Genomic DNA, 15,164 nt, shown 5'->3' with positions numbered 1-15,164 from the left:
GGTCATTAAGCATATCATATCATTCTTGTTGCTAACCTCCCCTTCTCTCTCTTTTTTTCTCTCTCTCTCTCTCCCTCTATCTCTACCTTGCTCGTTGCTAACCACACTGTACAAATTCTGATAGAGCTTTGTAATATTAATATATTGATGTCTCAATATTGAAAATCGAGTCTGTGCAAAGATAATCCCATTTATGTTACCTCTACCCCTTATGTATTGGCGGCGGCCATCAGCCATCGTGCACGGCCCCCTCGCTTACATAGTGGAGTGTAAGTGCAAAGCTAAACTAAAATTTGAAACCCAATACTATCTGAAACCGCTCAACATGTTCCCTTCTACTAAAATATAAAAGCAGACCAAAACTATAGGGTGTGTTAAATGATTACCATCTGGCATTGACTTTGCTCCTGGACTAATCATATGTCCCAGCCCTCCTGCCCCTATTCACAGGGCTTGAGTTGACCATACTCACGGTAAACAGTGAGCAGCACTGGAGCACTTGTCTCACCACTCACACCATTCTCAACATGGCAGCGGTACTCGTCACTGTCCGCGAGCTCTACAGGCCCGATGATGAGCGAGTTTAGATCTGGAGCAAGCTGATGTCTGGAGCTGTTCACCAGCGCCTCGCGACCTTTGAGCCATGAATATCGAGGTCGGGAGCCATTGACGTGCTTGCAGAGCAAGGTCACCTCGTCACTGAGCTCCAGAGCCACAGGGGTGGAGAGAAACACTTCAGGCTGAGACACAGGCACTGAAGGGAGATTGGAGAGAGAAAGAGAGAGAGGGAGAGGGTGAGAGAGTGAAATAATAAAGAAAGAAATGGGAACGAAAAAGAGGAGAGAGATCAGAGAAATAATGAGAAATTATAAAGAAAGAGATGAGAGGTAGACAGGTATAGAGAGACAGAGAGACAAGTAGAGAGAGAGGTAGAAAGAAAGAGAGGTAGGGAAAGAGGTAGACAGGTAGAGTGGGATTAGTAGACAGGTAGCGAGAGAAGTAGACAGGTAGCGAGAGAAGTAGACAGGTAGGGAGAGAGGCAGACAGGTAGAGAGGGAGGTAGATAGAGGGAGACAGGTAGACAGAGAAAAAGGTATACAGGTAGAGAGAGAGAGAAAGGTATACAGGTAGTGAGAGAGAGAAAGGTATATATGTAGAGAGAGCGAGGTAGAGATAAAACAATCTTTGTATTGAGTAAACGTCCAGCAACTGAATCCACAATCCTGAGAAAGATCCCTGTTTAAATCACCAAAGGGGAACGGTGAATGTACAAGAGAGCATTTTAAGCTTCACACTTGTACATGCCTCTATTTTCAGAAATGTGTACATGGGTTGATTAATTTTCCAATGGGATGAGGGTTGATGATTTGCTAATAAAAGGCCTCTAAAGCCAATGTAGGCTGATTGATGATGTGGTTATATCAATATCGAGAGACTCTGGGTTTACCCCCCACCCCTTCCCATGCCTCCTCCCCCCAAGCCCTCTCCCTCCCACAGATCTCCCGATGTCCCTGTTCTCTACTGTTGTCCTTGTGTGCTTCCGCCTCTCCCCCCATCTTGTCTCCCGCTCCCTTTATCATGTTTTGTGTCCGTTTGTTTTTTTTGTGATTAATGTTAGCTCTTACACGAGCCTCGATCTTGTATTAAAAATAAATTTATATATACAGTATATATATATCAGCTGAGTGCTTCAGGCAGTGGGTGTTTGTGTGTTTGTCACAGACTGGGATTGAGGCAGAATTAGTATTTACTTTTGATGTATATGCATGAATCACCTCAATGTATGTATAGCCAGCTTTAGGTCTCTAGTACTCGGTGATCTTTACTGACCATCAACCATAAGACGCAGGGAGTGATGTCCAGACTCAACACTGCCTGTAATGGAGATTTCCACCTGGTAAATGCCCTCGTCACTCGGCTTTAGCTGCAAGATCTCCAAGGAGCCGTTGAGTCTGACGCGGACGCGCTCCACGAAATCTGGTTGGATAGACAGCGGCTCGCCCGCAAACCATTGTCCCACTGCGGCCGGACGTGGTGCAAGGCGGCGCCACTGCACTAGTGCAGCTTCACGTCCACCCGGCAGGCTGTAGCGAACTTGGAGTAGGGCTGCGTGTCCGGCCACACCTCGAATGGGGCCGGCTGCACCTGTTACATTGAGGGCCACTGTGGGGGGGGGGGGGGGGGGGAATGTACGAGGAGAGAAGCCATTTTGTTTAATGCACATCCTGGCAACAGGCACAGGCAGAACTTAAAATGATTAATAAAGTTACAGTTTGTAAGAAATTAAATTTATTTGACATCATTTGTAATTCATGTACACTTGCAAAGTACACTTCCTTCTCATCCCAATCAAAGTTGATCCATATTGTTCATGTACACTTGCAAAGTACACTTCCTTCTCATCCCAATCAAAGTTGATCCATATTGTTCATGTACACTTACAAAGTACACTTCCTTCTCATCGCAATCAAAGTTGTTCCATATTGTTCCATATCCATATTGTTCATGTACACTTGCAAAGTACACTTCCTTCTCATCGCAATCAAAGTTGATCCATATTGTTCATGTACACTTGCAAAGTACACTTCCTTCTCATCGCAATCAAAGTTGATCCATATTGTTCATGTACACTTGCAAAGTACACTTCCTTCTCATCGCAATCAAAGTTGTTCCATATTGTTCCATATCCATATTGTTCATGTACACTTGCAAAGTACACTTCCTTCTCATCGCAATCAAAGTTGTTCCATATTGTTCCATATCCATATTGTTCATGTACACTTGCAAAGTACACTTCCTTCTCATCCCAATCAAAGTTGATCCATATTGTTCATGTACACTTGCAAAGTACACTTCCTTCTCATCCCAATCAAAGTTGATCCATATTGTTCATGTACACTTGCAAAGTACACTTCCTTCTCATCCCAATCAAAGTTGTTCCATATTGTTCCATATCCATATTGTTCATGTACACTTGCAAAGTACACTTCCTTCTCATCCCAATCAAAGTTGATCCATATTGTTCATGTACACTTGCAAAGTACACTTCCTTCTCAATTATTCCTTCTCATCCCAATCGAAGTTGCTCCATATTGTTGTTGTTGTTGTTGTTGTTTAGCCCGAGACCGTTTAGCCCGTTTAGTTCACCAATTCTTCTTGGGTCCTTTCTTACTTATATTTATTACGTATGGTGTGTGTGTCTGTGTGTGTGTCTGTCTGTATGAGTGTGTTTGTATGAGTGTGTCTGTGTGGGTGTGTCTGTCTGTCTGTGTGAGTGTGTCTGTGACTGTGTGTGTGTCTGTCTGTCTGTCTGTGTGTGTCAGTTTGTGTGTGTCTGTCTGTCTGTCTTTGTGAGTGTGACTGTGTGTGTCTGTGTGTGTGTGTGCTTGTGTGTGTGACTGTGTGTCTGTCTGTATGAGTGTCTGTGTTTGTGTGTGTGTGTGCCTGTGTGTGTCTGTATGTCTGTGACTGTGTGTCTCTCTGTATGAGTGTCTGTGTGAGTGTGTCTGTGTGTGTATGTCTGTGTGAGTGTGTCTTTGTGAGTGTGACTGTGTGTGTGTCTTTGTGAGGGTGACTGTGTGTGTGTCTGTCTGTGTGAGTGTTCTTGCGTGTGTGTCTGTGTGTGGGTCTGTCTGTCTGTCTGTCTCTGTGTGTCTGTGTGTGTGACTGTGTCTGTCTGTGTGAGTGTGTCTGTTTGTGTGTGTGCCTGTATGTGTGAGTGTGTCTGTCTGTCTGTGTGAGTGTGTGTTTGTGAGTGTGTCTGAGTATATGTGTGTATGTATGTGTGTGTGTGTGTGTGTGTGTGTGTGTGTGTGTGTGTGTGTGTGTGTGTGTGTGTGTGTGTGTGTGTGTGTGTGTGTGTGTATCAGAGAACATTAACTTGCTTGTCCTGTCTGCTTTAACACTTCACAAGAAAATGTAGACAACGATCAACTTGTACATGTCATATTAATCAATAATACTGGGCAACAAAAAAAACGTCTGCTACTAAGGGAAATGCAGGTGTTCTTGGCTAAATCTGGGCCGCTGATTTCAAATCCGTAGTCAGAATTTGGTCTCCCATCTCTACCGCCTCTGACATCAACTCATCCTGGGAATTCTTCCAAAGTAAATTGCTCTCTTTCATGCACAGGTTTATCCCATCTCGTCTTCAGTTGTCATGCCCTTCCTCCCGTCCATGGTACACGGAATCTTGTGGTGAGGCTATTGCCCAGAAACAACTTGCCTTCGTCTCCTGGAAAGCAAATCCAACGGAAGGAAATCTCATTTCCTTTCACAAAGCCCGAAACAAGTGTGTGTCCACCCTCAGGAGAGCCAGGAAACAATATCTCTCCGTTCTCAGGACAGAACTCTCTTATCTGTCTCCCTCTTCCAAATACTGGTGGCGTCTGGTCAAATCTGTTTCTGGTGTTTGTTCCCCCTCCATCCCCTCCCTCACCTCAAATGGCCACACGGCTGACTCCGCACGTGAAAAAGCTGAATGCCTCAACTCTGTGTTTGCCTCTAAATCTTGTGTCCCAAACCCATCCCTCTCTGTACCCACCGTACCCAGTTGCTCCTGGACTCTGTGTCCTTTCCTCCTGACAAGGTGGAAAAGTTTCTGTCAACCCTCGACTCTGATTCTGCAACTGGACCTGACGGCATCAGCCCACGGGTCCTAAAATCTTGTTCTTCCGCTCTTTCACTCCCTCTCTCTGTTCTCTTCACCCTCTCTGTTGCTCAAGGTCATCTGCCATCTGCTTGGAAATCTGCCAACATCACCGCTTTGCACAAAAAAGGTGCAAAAACAGATCCCAGCAACTACAGACCAATCAGCCTTCTTCCAATTATCAGCAAAGTCATGGAATCCATCATTGCTTCAGATATGAAATCTTTCCTCTTCTCCAATGGCTTGATCTCTGATCATCAATTTGGTTTCAGACCTGGTCACTCGACTCTGGACATGCTGCTTCTGCTTTCTCAACAATGGATGGAGGTCCTCAATGCCAAACAGGAAATTAGAGCTGTCTCCCTTGACATATCACGTGCCTTCGATACGGTCTGGCACCCCGCTCTGCTCACCACACTCTCCTCTGTTGGTATCCATGGAAATCTCCACGCATGGCTGGCGGACGTCCTCTCTAGTGGTAGTCAACGTGTGGCCCTGAATGGGTTTCTCTCATCCCCTCCTCCTGTTCAGGCTGGAGTTCCCCAAGGCAGTGTTCTGGGCCCTGTGCTTTTTCTGGTCTTCATCAATGATCTCTCTGACTCTCTTGAAAATCCTCTCTATCTCTTTGCTGATGACTCTACTCTCTGTCGCTCCATTCTTCATCCCTCAGATCGGCAGTCTGCAGCCTCCTCACTCTCTGCAGACTTGGACAAAATCACAGACTGGGCAAACAAGTGGAACATGTCTTTCAATCCTGACAAATCTCACACTCTTACGGTCTCTCCGAAAAGACCGACTGGACAACCCTCCCATCCACTTTCTGAATAATCCTCTCCAAGAAGTTCTATCACTCAAGCTTTTGGGTCTCACTATCTGCCATGATCTTTCCTGGGAAAACCACATTTCAAATCTGGCCTCCAAAGCCAGTCGCCGACTGGGCATCCTCCGTCATGCGAAGTCCTTCCTTGGCACACCTGAGCTCCTCACCACATACAAGGCTTTCATCTGCAGCTCAATGGAATACTGCGCTCCCCTCTGGGCTGGTGCTCCTGCCTCACACCTAGCTCGTCTTCACGCTGTTGAAACCAAAGCATTCAGAATCATTGGAATCTCCCGCGATGAAGCTAACTCCAAGGGCCTCTCACTCACTCACCGCAGGCAGATTGGTGGTCTTTCCGTCTTCTACCGACTCCTCTCTGGCCTTGCCCCACCCCAGCTCTCTCTGGGCTCTGTCCCGCAAATATTCCTACAGGTCGCACAAGATCTGCCTGCAACCCTCTTATGGTTAAACTGCCAAAATCAAAACTCTCCGCTCACCTTCACTCCTTAATTCCTCTTTTCTCCCACCTCTGGAACAAACTCCCTCACTCTCTTCAATCCCACTCTACCCTCCAGGTCTTTAAAACAGCTGTTCACCACCATCTCTTATCTTCCCCCATCCAAAACCTTGATCTTTTCTATCCCCGCTAATTTCACCCCAATTCCACTTTTTTGAAATACCAACTTCTGTCCTGGAAGTCCTTGGTGTCCTTGTGTTTTATACTTCTCCCACCCCCCTCCCCCCCCCTTCCCATACCTCCTCCCCCCCAAGCCCTCTCCCTCCCACACATCTCCCTGCTCTTAAATGTGGTGTGCTCTCAAGTGTTTGTGTGCTTCCCCTTCTCTTGTCTTCCGCTCCCTCTTTTTATATATTTTGTTTGTCTGGTTGATTTGTTTGTGAAGTAAATGTCAGCTCTTTCACGAGCCTCAATTCAATATACAAAAAAAAAAAAAGAAAAAAAAAAAAGAACTTAGCCAGCACGTCAGGTTTTTAAAATATGTATATGTATTAATGGTACCCGGAATGCTATATTAGATGCTTTATTATTGCAGATCGCCACATTGTACATCTAATATCAGTGCTTAGTAATTACTTTCACGTCATATTTAGATAACTGTTACGGATTCGTCACTTCCGCCTTTGTTGTTGTTATTACTTGTAGGATTTTTAGTTTCAGATAATATTGTTGTTAAGATTTTAATTAAAACGATTTCTGAGTTCAGATAAAATGATTAGAATGATTTGTGTGAAATGGAGATGACTTTCGTAAAAGGTAAAAATAAATGTTTTTGAAGGAAAAAGGAAAACGCGGCAAAGAAACCGGAAGAGGAGAGAGATGTATATGGGCAGAGAGAGGAGGAGAGAGCTGTGAGTCACGTCGAGGCTGCGGGCGGACTTGTTTTTATATATAGGTCGCGAATGAGTTGAGGTTTTTTTTTTTGTTTGTTTGTTTGTTTTTTGTATACTGAATCGAGGCTCGTGAAAGAGCTAACATTTATATCACAAACAAATCAACCAGACAAACAAAATATATAAAAAGACGGAGTGGAAGACAATATGGGGAGGGAAGGGGAAGCACACAAACACAACATTTGAGAGCAGGGAGATGTGTGGGAGGGAGAGGGCTTGGGGGGAGGAGGCATGGGAAGGGTGGGGGGGTGGGGGGAGGTCTCATTTTAATGAGCGAATGAATGAGCTCTATGTCCATGTGAAAGGGATTGTTTGCGACATCGTCATATATGGCGAGTGCAATTAAACCTGCGTCTCAGGTTTTATCACCAAGTGTGAGGTATTGTTGGAGAGAAATCAAGCGCCTCCATTACGGGCCTATACGCCATTTTGTCCTCGAAGAAGAAGAGGCTGTCCGCTTGGTGCATCTTGTTTTGTCGTTGGGATTTCCGTATCGACCTCATCGTGTTGATGGCCGATGGTTTACCTATCGGCTCAATTCCCATATCGACCTCTCACCTCACAACTCATCCACAGCCGTGCCAATACCTGCCTGTTGTTTTGCCGTTCTGCACGACCTCGACCTTCACCCCGTGTGGAGATTCGTGCATGGACTTTGGGGAATGTTACATTCCACTCATGTTTGGCGTATCGTGAGTTCATTGCTTTGAGAGCATTGGGGAGTGATGGTACCATCCTATGTATTGTTCATTTGATGCAAGTGATATTTTCATTGTACTTTCTTTAAGAGTGTTATTATTGTGTATGTGAGAGTTCTTAGTACAATTACTTGTTTTGTTCTACAATTGCATTGGTGTGGTTTTACCATGGTTTATTAGAACACTCAAAATAACAAATCGTTCTGCCGTGTTCCCGCTCCAGGCTCTGAGGTGCACCATAACCGGGGTTTGGGGAGGTAACACGTAACAATAACAATGATTGATCTCCATGTATAATGTGTAGTATACAAACCAATAACATAAAAAAGTTGCAGAAAAAGTAGTTAATAAAACATTAGAACATGGTAATCTTAGGAAGTGTGTCAACTTGATAGGGAGATCTGCCCCATTGTGATCAACACTTCAAGTTTACACTCTTCCTTGCAATATAGTCAGCGTAGGCCCCACTGTTCAGACGTGTTTAGAAGTGTGTGAGACACTTGCTCTTGCGCTTGTGTGTGGAATTGGTCTCCGGTTGTGGGAACCAGCAGTTATCACCCATCATGTTTGGGTTGAACCGGCCTTGATACCTAGTTTCCATGACCGAAATGTCTTGGTGGAACCTTTCTCCATGCTCATCGCTTACCTCACCCAGATTAGGTGGGAAGAAATCAAGATGAGAATGCAAGAAGTGCATTTAAAGAGACATCCTGCAGCCCTTTCGCTGATAGGCCTTTAGCATGTTTTCCACTAATTCAGCATTCTGTTCAGCTCTATGGTTCCCAATAAAGTTATACACAACTAACACAAATGCGTCCCAAGCTGCAAACTCAAGTGGGTTCAGTTTATTTTTAGAACTCGAAATCACACATCAGTTCTCGGATCTGGGGCCCAACGAAAATGCCCGCTTTGAGTTTAGCATCAGTTTTCTCTGCGCCAAACTTCTCTCTGAGATATTGGAAGCCATTGCTGTCGTGATCCAATGCCTTTACAAAGTTTTTTCATTCGGCCAAGTTTGATGTGAAGCGGTGGAAGGAAGACTTTTTGTGGGTCTACCAATGACTTATGATGCACATTGTACCTGCCAACTATGTGTTCATGCCTTTCAGGTCAGTCTTTTACACCATAATGATTGCTGTCATCGTGGCTGTTCCATCGGCACAAGAAGCACATGTATTTTGTGTACCCCAGCTGCAGTCCGAGGAGGAGAGAAATCACGTTTAGATCACCGCAAATGTTCCCCTTATGATCTGAGTAATTAATCACTTTTAGAAGGATTTCCATGGACTCGTACGTCTCCTCACGCCGACAGCATGAGCTGCAGGAACAGAAGGAGTCTATGAAGTCACTTTGCTGGAGCCTATGAAGATTCTCCATTCATCAGGCACATATTTGTTTCCTCGCTCATGCATTAGGCCATTAACATAAGCACAGAAAAAACATCATTTTCTATCTTAAAAAGGCTCACATGTGTGGTCTTGGCTAAATTGGGAGATTGGTCTTGGCTCAGGCTGAAGCCACACGTTTGTGGCGATCACGGAAGTGGGAAAATTTGGTTTCCTTCCTCTAGGAGATTCCATTGCTGTAGTCTGGAGCCCAACACTTCAGCCTTCTCCTTTGACAATGACAGATCTCTCACCAGATCGTCATTAATTCTTCTTGATTTAGCAAGTGTGGCTTCTTTTCTTCAGACTCAGGTTCTACAGTTCATCCATATCACCCATAGCATCGTCAGAGTTGTCATCGCTTTCATCTGCAGCAGCTTCTGGTGGAACTGGCACAGGATGATCCAAATCATGGGGGACCAGCTTCAGAGCAGACTTACAATCTGGATATAGGATTTTTGATTTGTTTTTGGTTGAGAAAACAGCTATATTTGTCATACAAAAGTAGCAGTCAGAGTGATGATTCATTGGCTCACACCATATCATTGGCACAACAAAAGGCATTCCCTTCCTTTTGCCACTCGACCACTGCGTAAGCCCCGACTTACACACGGTGCGGCAAACATAAGGTGCCCAGCTCTTGTCTTGGTCTCCAACTTTACATTCAAAATAATTCTTGTAAGCAGCTTTCACCCTCTTGGTAAGGTTCTTGCGCTGGCTACGTGGAGTGTATTTCCCACAGATATAACAAAAGTTATCAGGGTGATTCACACAGCCTCACCTATTCATGATGCCTGTAGAACCACATGCCTAACCTGAAAATATACAGAAAAATATATTAGGTTATAACGTGAAAATATATAGATACTAGAAGAACCACCTTTAGAGGCCATCTTTCCCCGCAGAGCAGGGGTTGGCCTTTTTTTGGGCACCGTGGTCCCCTTTTTGAATGGATGCCCTTCCTGCCACCAACCCTGTTAGCCGCCTCTTGCGACACACAAGGAATTACCAGAGAACTGGTACTCAATTTGCCGACCTCGGAAGGATGACAGGCTGAGGCAAACCCCCTGGTGTTAATTCAGCGATCGACCGGGATTTGAACTCAGGATCCTCGGATCCCAAGCCGGCACCCTAACCGCTAAGGCTAAGCCAACACCAGGCTCCAAAATATATAGATACTATTAGCATGATATAAATTCCAAACTTGATGCATTCTTAAAATATATACATTGCATTTAAACATTTTCCTATCAAGTTATTAACTCCTCTCCACGGAAGCGGCAGGAAAAATTGTAATGCCGCGTGGAAAATTTTACTGAAAAATTCATAGCTTGGTCAGTTTTCATCCATTGTTAATAATTTAAAGTGCATTCTAAAGCTCTTTTTATAAGAAATAGTATGCTACAGCAGTTGTATTGCTATAATTGAAACAAAAAATTCAAAAAAACAATAATTTAGGATCACTCAAAATCATCCACCAGGGAAAGCTACTGTAATTGGACCATATGTATAACTCAGAATCCTGACGTGCTGAGAAAATTCTGACTTCAGATTCAGCATACTCGATTTAGTCTAGACTAGAACATATGTTTCTACCCCAGCAGCACAATCTTTGTTGTCCAGTGTAATTCTTGGCAATGTGTATGCTCTGATTAATTTACAATCAACTGCCAGACATTCAGACGCCGACGTGGCTTTGCCATTATCTATATTATATCCTGTTCAACATTTCCCACTCGTTTTATTATCACCCACCTGCTGTTCCTCCACCTGTTGCACACATAACCATTAATGTTTATAATTTCCCTCACACCGTTGTTGACACACCTGCAAATCGAGCTGCCAAGCCCATTTGGAGCAGAAGCAACAACATCGCCGTTGGTGTGGCTGGAGTGGTGGTCCATCCTGGCCACGACAACACCCTGTACTGGTCACTCATTTCCCACCAAATGGAGTGAACACGCCCAGACAGGCAAAACAAGTCTTCGTACAGATAAGCAACCCGGGTTATCCACCAGTTTGTTTAGCACTTTCTCCCAAAGTCTTCAGTAATCCACAAAGTTCCTTGATCTTCAGCAGAGCCTGTGGATGTGGATATGTTAGCTTGCCAGTACGTGGCTGGACTTCTAAACAGGGATTCGTGTGTGGTTGGAACGGGTTGCTTGTATCCCCAGGCGACCAAGATTCACAAAACCTGATGAACTGGCACACATCTCTGGTTGACCAGCTTTGACTCTTTTAATGGTCTCCTTCTGTTTGTCGGGCCTCACAAAAGATCTCCAACTCTTACCGTCTTCTTGTATCCACAATATATATTCACACTATGGCTTATGGGGGATACCTGGCTTTTTATCAGGTGTCATAAAATATGCATACTCATGACGAGCATTGTTAAACTACAGTAGTGATGTTTCACTCAAGGACACTACCCACTTTATTATCCTCAAACAGACCCAGACACCTGAGACTCATGACATGGAGTTGATGCTGATCAGGTGAGATGCAATGTTTGTATTTCCACATTTGGTATCAGACGATATCATTATTTTTATCTATAATGACGAAACATCTAGGTGGTTCACTTGTCATGGTACGCCCTGTACATGCATCTGCAGTTATTTTGTCCGCAAAGTCAAGGTTCATGGAAGAGCAAGGTGATAGAGGGTAGAAGGCTTTGACAATGGGGCCGTGTGGAAACAAGCAGATGAGGAGGTGAACACAGAGGAGGAAAGGAAACACAGCAGCCTCAATGTAGATATTATGGCGAGGGTTAAGGAGAATAGAAAAGATGATGCTTAAGGATGCAAAATGACTTGAGGTGGTGGAGTACTGCCAACAGCAAAGTATCAGCTCCTTGTTTTACCATTGCAGTAATACAGTAAATGGTAAAACAAGGAGCTGGTACTCTAGCTCCCCTGCCTTTTTGAGTGATCTGTGTAATATCTGAGGAATAGATCTGTGTAATATGAAAGTTAAAAGTTCAACGGTTTTTGAAATATCTAGTGCACAAGCCAAGTTACCGAGATGCCATGGCAACAGCATTCAGCCAATCACAGCAGTGATCTAAACAGGGTGAGATCATGTCATGAGGAATACATATCTGCAATATGAAAGCCAAATGTTCAACGGTTTTTTAAATATCACGTACACAAAAATACATGGACGGATGATCGGTCAGTCCGACAGAGCTCATTTTAATGTCCCCCTTCTCTGACCTTGTCAATGAACCTTGACCTTGGACAATGAACAATTATGCATCATATAGGACTCCAAAGGAGCCTTCGACATAAATTCTCAAAAATAGTTTAATCACCAATCTTTTACCATTGAAACGATTGGCTTCCACATTTCCATTCCCACCCTTCCACTTACTCTCTTCCAAGCAGTCTTTAATCTTTTCTCCCATGTCCACATGAACTCACCTACCGTCCTATCTCACACCTTCCATCCCTCATTTATCCTTTTCTCAATTTGATTTCTCCTATTCACCCAACTCCTCCCCACTCATAAGGACACCCAAATGCTTTTTAACAGGAACTGAGATTCACAAAGGGCCTTGCAAATACATTACAAGGATGAGGACTTTGGTACAAAAAAAAATTGTCAAATTAATTTCCAGAATAAAATCAACATTAATTATCCAGAAGCTACAGCTGATATCTATTTGCAGCCTAGTTTGCATGCCGATTCACACAAAAAGTCAAACAACAGATGTTTGCTTTTCATAGTTACTAACGCCAAAATTACCATCCGTATGTATTGGAATATACAAGGTGTCCACAAATTACCATTCCAAATTCAAACCGGAATAAAAAACGGATGAAATTGGATATGATGATGTGGTTTGCTGTATCTGAAAGAATGTTCCTCGAAGTTTCATTGAGTTTTTCTTTTCGTTTCCAGGTGTCTCCAGTGAAACGGGAGGTTACATTTACTGCAAATGGTGTCCCCACAAGAAACAACAACACAGTTGTGCACGTGCGTGCACCATGTTAAGATGTATGGAGCAGTTGAATATTATAGGTTTTTCCATTGCATGGCATCCATAGAGGGAGGGAGAGGGACAGTATAGCCAGTAGTGTATGGTGCCTGGATTATAAAGTCAAAGACAAATTCATCTACACAGGTTTAACAAAGCTTCAGGATGACCTATGGAAGGTAGCCACCTTCAAGAAAAAATATTCACTAGTGGCACAGGTTTATGGGGGCCGGTAGCATCCTGCAGAAGAAAGGGGCAGGTCGGCCAAGCACAAACGTGTTCAACATCCAAGTGGTGGTGATGTTGAACACGTTTGTGAGTCGTTCAAGCACAGTCCTCATGAGTCCATCCAGATAGGAATGATGAAAATAAAACTTTGACAAATGTTCTTTCATATGCAGCAAACCACATCGTTGTATCCTATGTCATTTTTTATATTACAGAAATTTGTCGACACCATATACAGTGTGTATATATATTGTTACGTTTGTGGGGGGTAGGGATACCTTAGTCCAGGTAGATTGTATAGATTAGTGTGCTCCGACTGTCATGAAGAAGAAGAAGAAACCTCGATGTATCATAAGTAGCGAATTTGTGTAGACCGGATGTCGAGTAAGCTTGTATCTTCATCCCCATCAGAGGGGTGGGGCTTGTTAATTAGCGAGGGATTATGGGTAATTTATTCCCTGTTTGTATTTGCCTCTGTAATTTATCCCTCTGTTCCTTATGACACCGCACTAGACACCTAGCCAGAAATCGGCCATTAAACACACCAATTGAAAAACCAACCAGAAACTAGGCATGAAGCATTACCGTGGATAACACCAACTTGGTAAGCACACAGGACAGGCAGAGGCACAAAAGCTCTGTGAAGCCACACCTCGAAGGGCAGTGATTGGCCGGGATTTGATTGACACAAGGACTGGTAAGAAGGGACTACGGGATTGGTGAAGCAGGCACGGATGACGTCAGAGCCGCGTGTACAAGATAGTTGAATGGCGGGCATTTTCTTTTCTCGGTTTGGGTCTGGTGGTGGACGGTCGTGTGCCGACACCCTTCTCGTTTCTTCTGATTCTGGATTCCATTGCGAACGGTCGCATTTTGATCTCTCAGCATTGATGTCCTCTTGGTTCTTCTCGATTTGAAACTGGTGGTGAACGGTCGCTATTGCTCTTGCGCAAGGAGGCTTCATCGCGAACGGCCATGTTCCGAGATCTTGCTCGTGGTCGTGAGGAGGACATCTTGCTCGTGGTCGTGAGGAGAAAGAGCCGCAGACCGAGAACTGCAGTTTCCCACGCAAGGACGACGAAATAAGCACGGCTGGAATAGCGAACTGTGCATGGAGGCCTGGTTTTTCCCGCCCACAAGCTGCGTGCCAACGAACTTGCGTTTCCTGCCAAGGCCTCCGAGGACCTTTGACGATTCCTGACGAGATACACCAGCAGATTTGAGCTAAGTGCCCACTAAATAACATTTATTTTCAGTTATTTTATCCTTTGTCTGTATTCGGGTCTGTATGGGAGCACTCGAATTAGGAATTTAGTTTATCGTGCATTTTCTTTGTTACCGGCATTTCTTTCATTAAACCTGTTCATTTGTACATTTTAATTCCGTCTCGGTTTGAGTTCATTTGTCCAGGTGTGAAGATGTCGGGTGGAGGCCATCCAGGTAAGTTCGTCATCCCCCTTTCTCGTGCGTATAATGAATACCATCATATTGAATTGACCGCCTCAGTGTTAAGCTCGTTTGGTTATCCGTGTCACCCTGAGGTGTTCACCACACAGGGTAGTCGCACCTGTTGTGAAGAAGAAGAAACCCCCATGTATCATAAGTAGGAAATTCGTTTAGACCGGATGTCATGTAAGCACGTATAAGTGTCCCCATGAGAGGGGTGGGGTTATGTTAATTAGTTAGGGATTATGGGTAATGAATCCCCTGTATGTAATGGCCTCTGTTATTTTTACTCTGTTCCTTATGACAATGCAGCACACACACATAGCAAGAAATCGCACATTTATAACACTAAATAAAAGCTAACCGGAAACAGGACATTCAACGACCAATGATACCACTGACGGGTGGTCACAAGAGCAGGCAGGTCCGGGAGGCCATGGCCCCAAAGAGCAGTGATTGGTCAGGACACCAAGAGCGATGAGACGGCACTAGCTAATAGGAGCGGACACGCAGACGTCGTTGGATGACATCAGAGCCTTGAGTACTAAGG

At 44.3% G+C, this 15,164-nt stretch overlaps 2 protein-coding genes across 2 annotated transcripts in view; both read right to left on the bottom strand.

The window, feature by feature from the left end:
- Positions 1-10,876, bottom strand: part of LOC137419189 (hepatic and glial cell adhesion molecule-like) — a 71,893-nt gene extending 61,017 nt beyond the window's left edge. The window contains exons 1-3 of the mRNA XM_068105349.2: positions 10,789-10,876; positions 1,831-2,163; positions 473-754 (exon numbers count right to left, since the gene is read on the bottom strand). Of these exons, the coding sequence (XP_067961450.2) occupies positions 473-754; positions 1,831-2,163; positions 10,789-10,834 (661 nt within the window). The 5' untranslated portion in view covers positions 10,835-10,876. The remainder of the gene's footprint in view (positions 1-472; positions 755-1,830; positions 2,164-10,788) is intronic.
- LOC137425091 (uncharacterized) overlaps positions 1-15,164 on the bottom strand; it is an 891,893-nt gene that overhangs the window by 727,749 nt on the left and 148,980 nt on the right. The gene's annotated exons all lie outside the window — the stretch shown is intronic.

Source organism: Myxine glutinosa, chromosome 1 (genome assembly GCF_964187855.1).
Source record: "Myxine glutinosa chromosome 1, kmMyxGlut1.1, whole genome shotgun sequence".
Lineage (NCBI taxonomy): Eukaryota > Metazoa > Chordata > Myxini > Myxiniformes > Myxinidae > Myxine > Myxine glutinosa.
The sequence above is the reverse complement of the archived record's forward strand: the minus strand, read 5'-3'. Positions and strand labels throughout refer to the sequence as shown.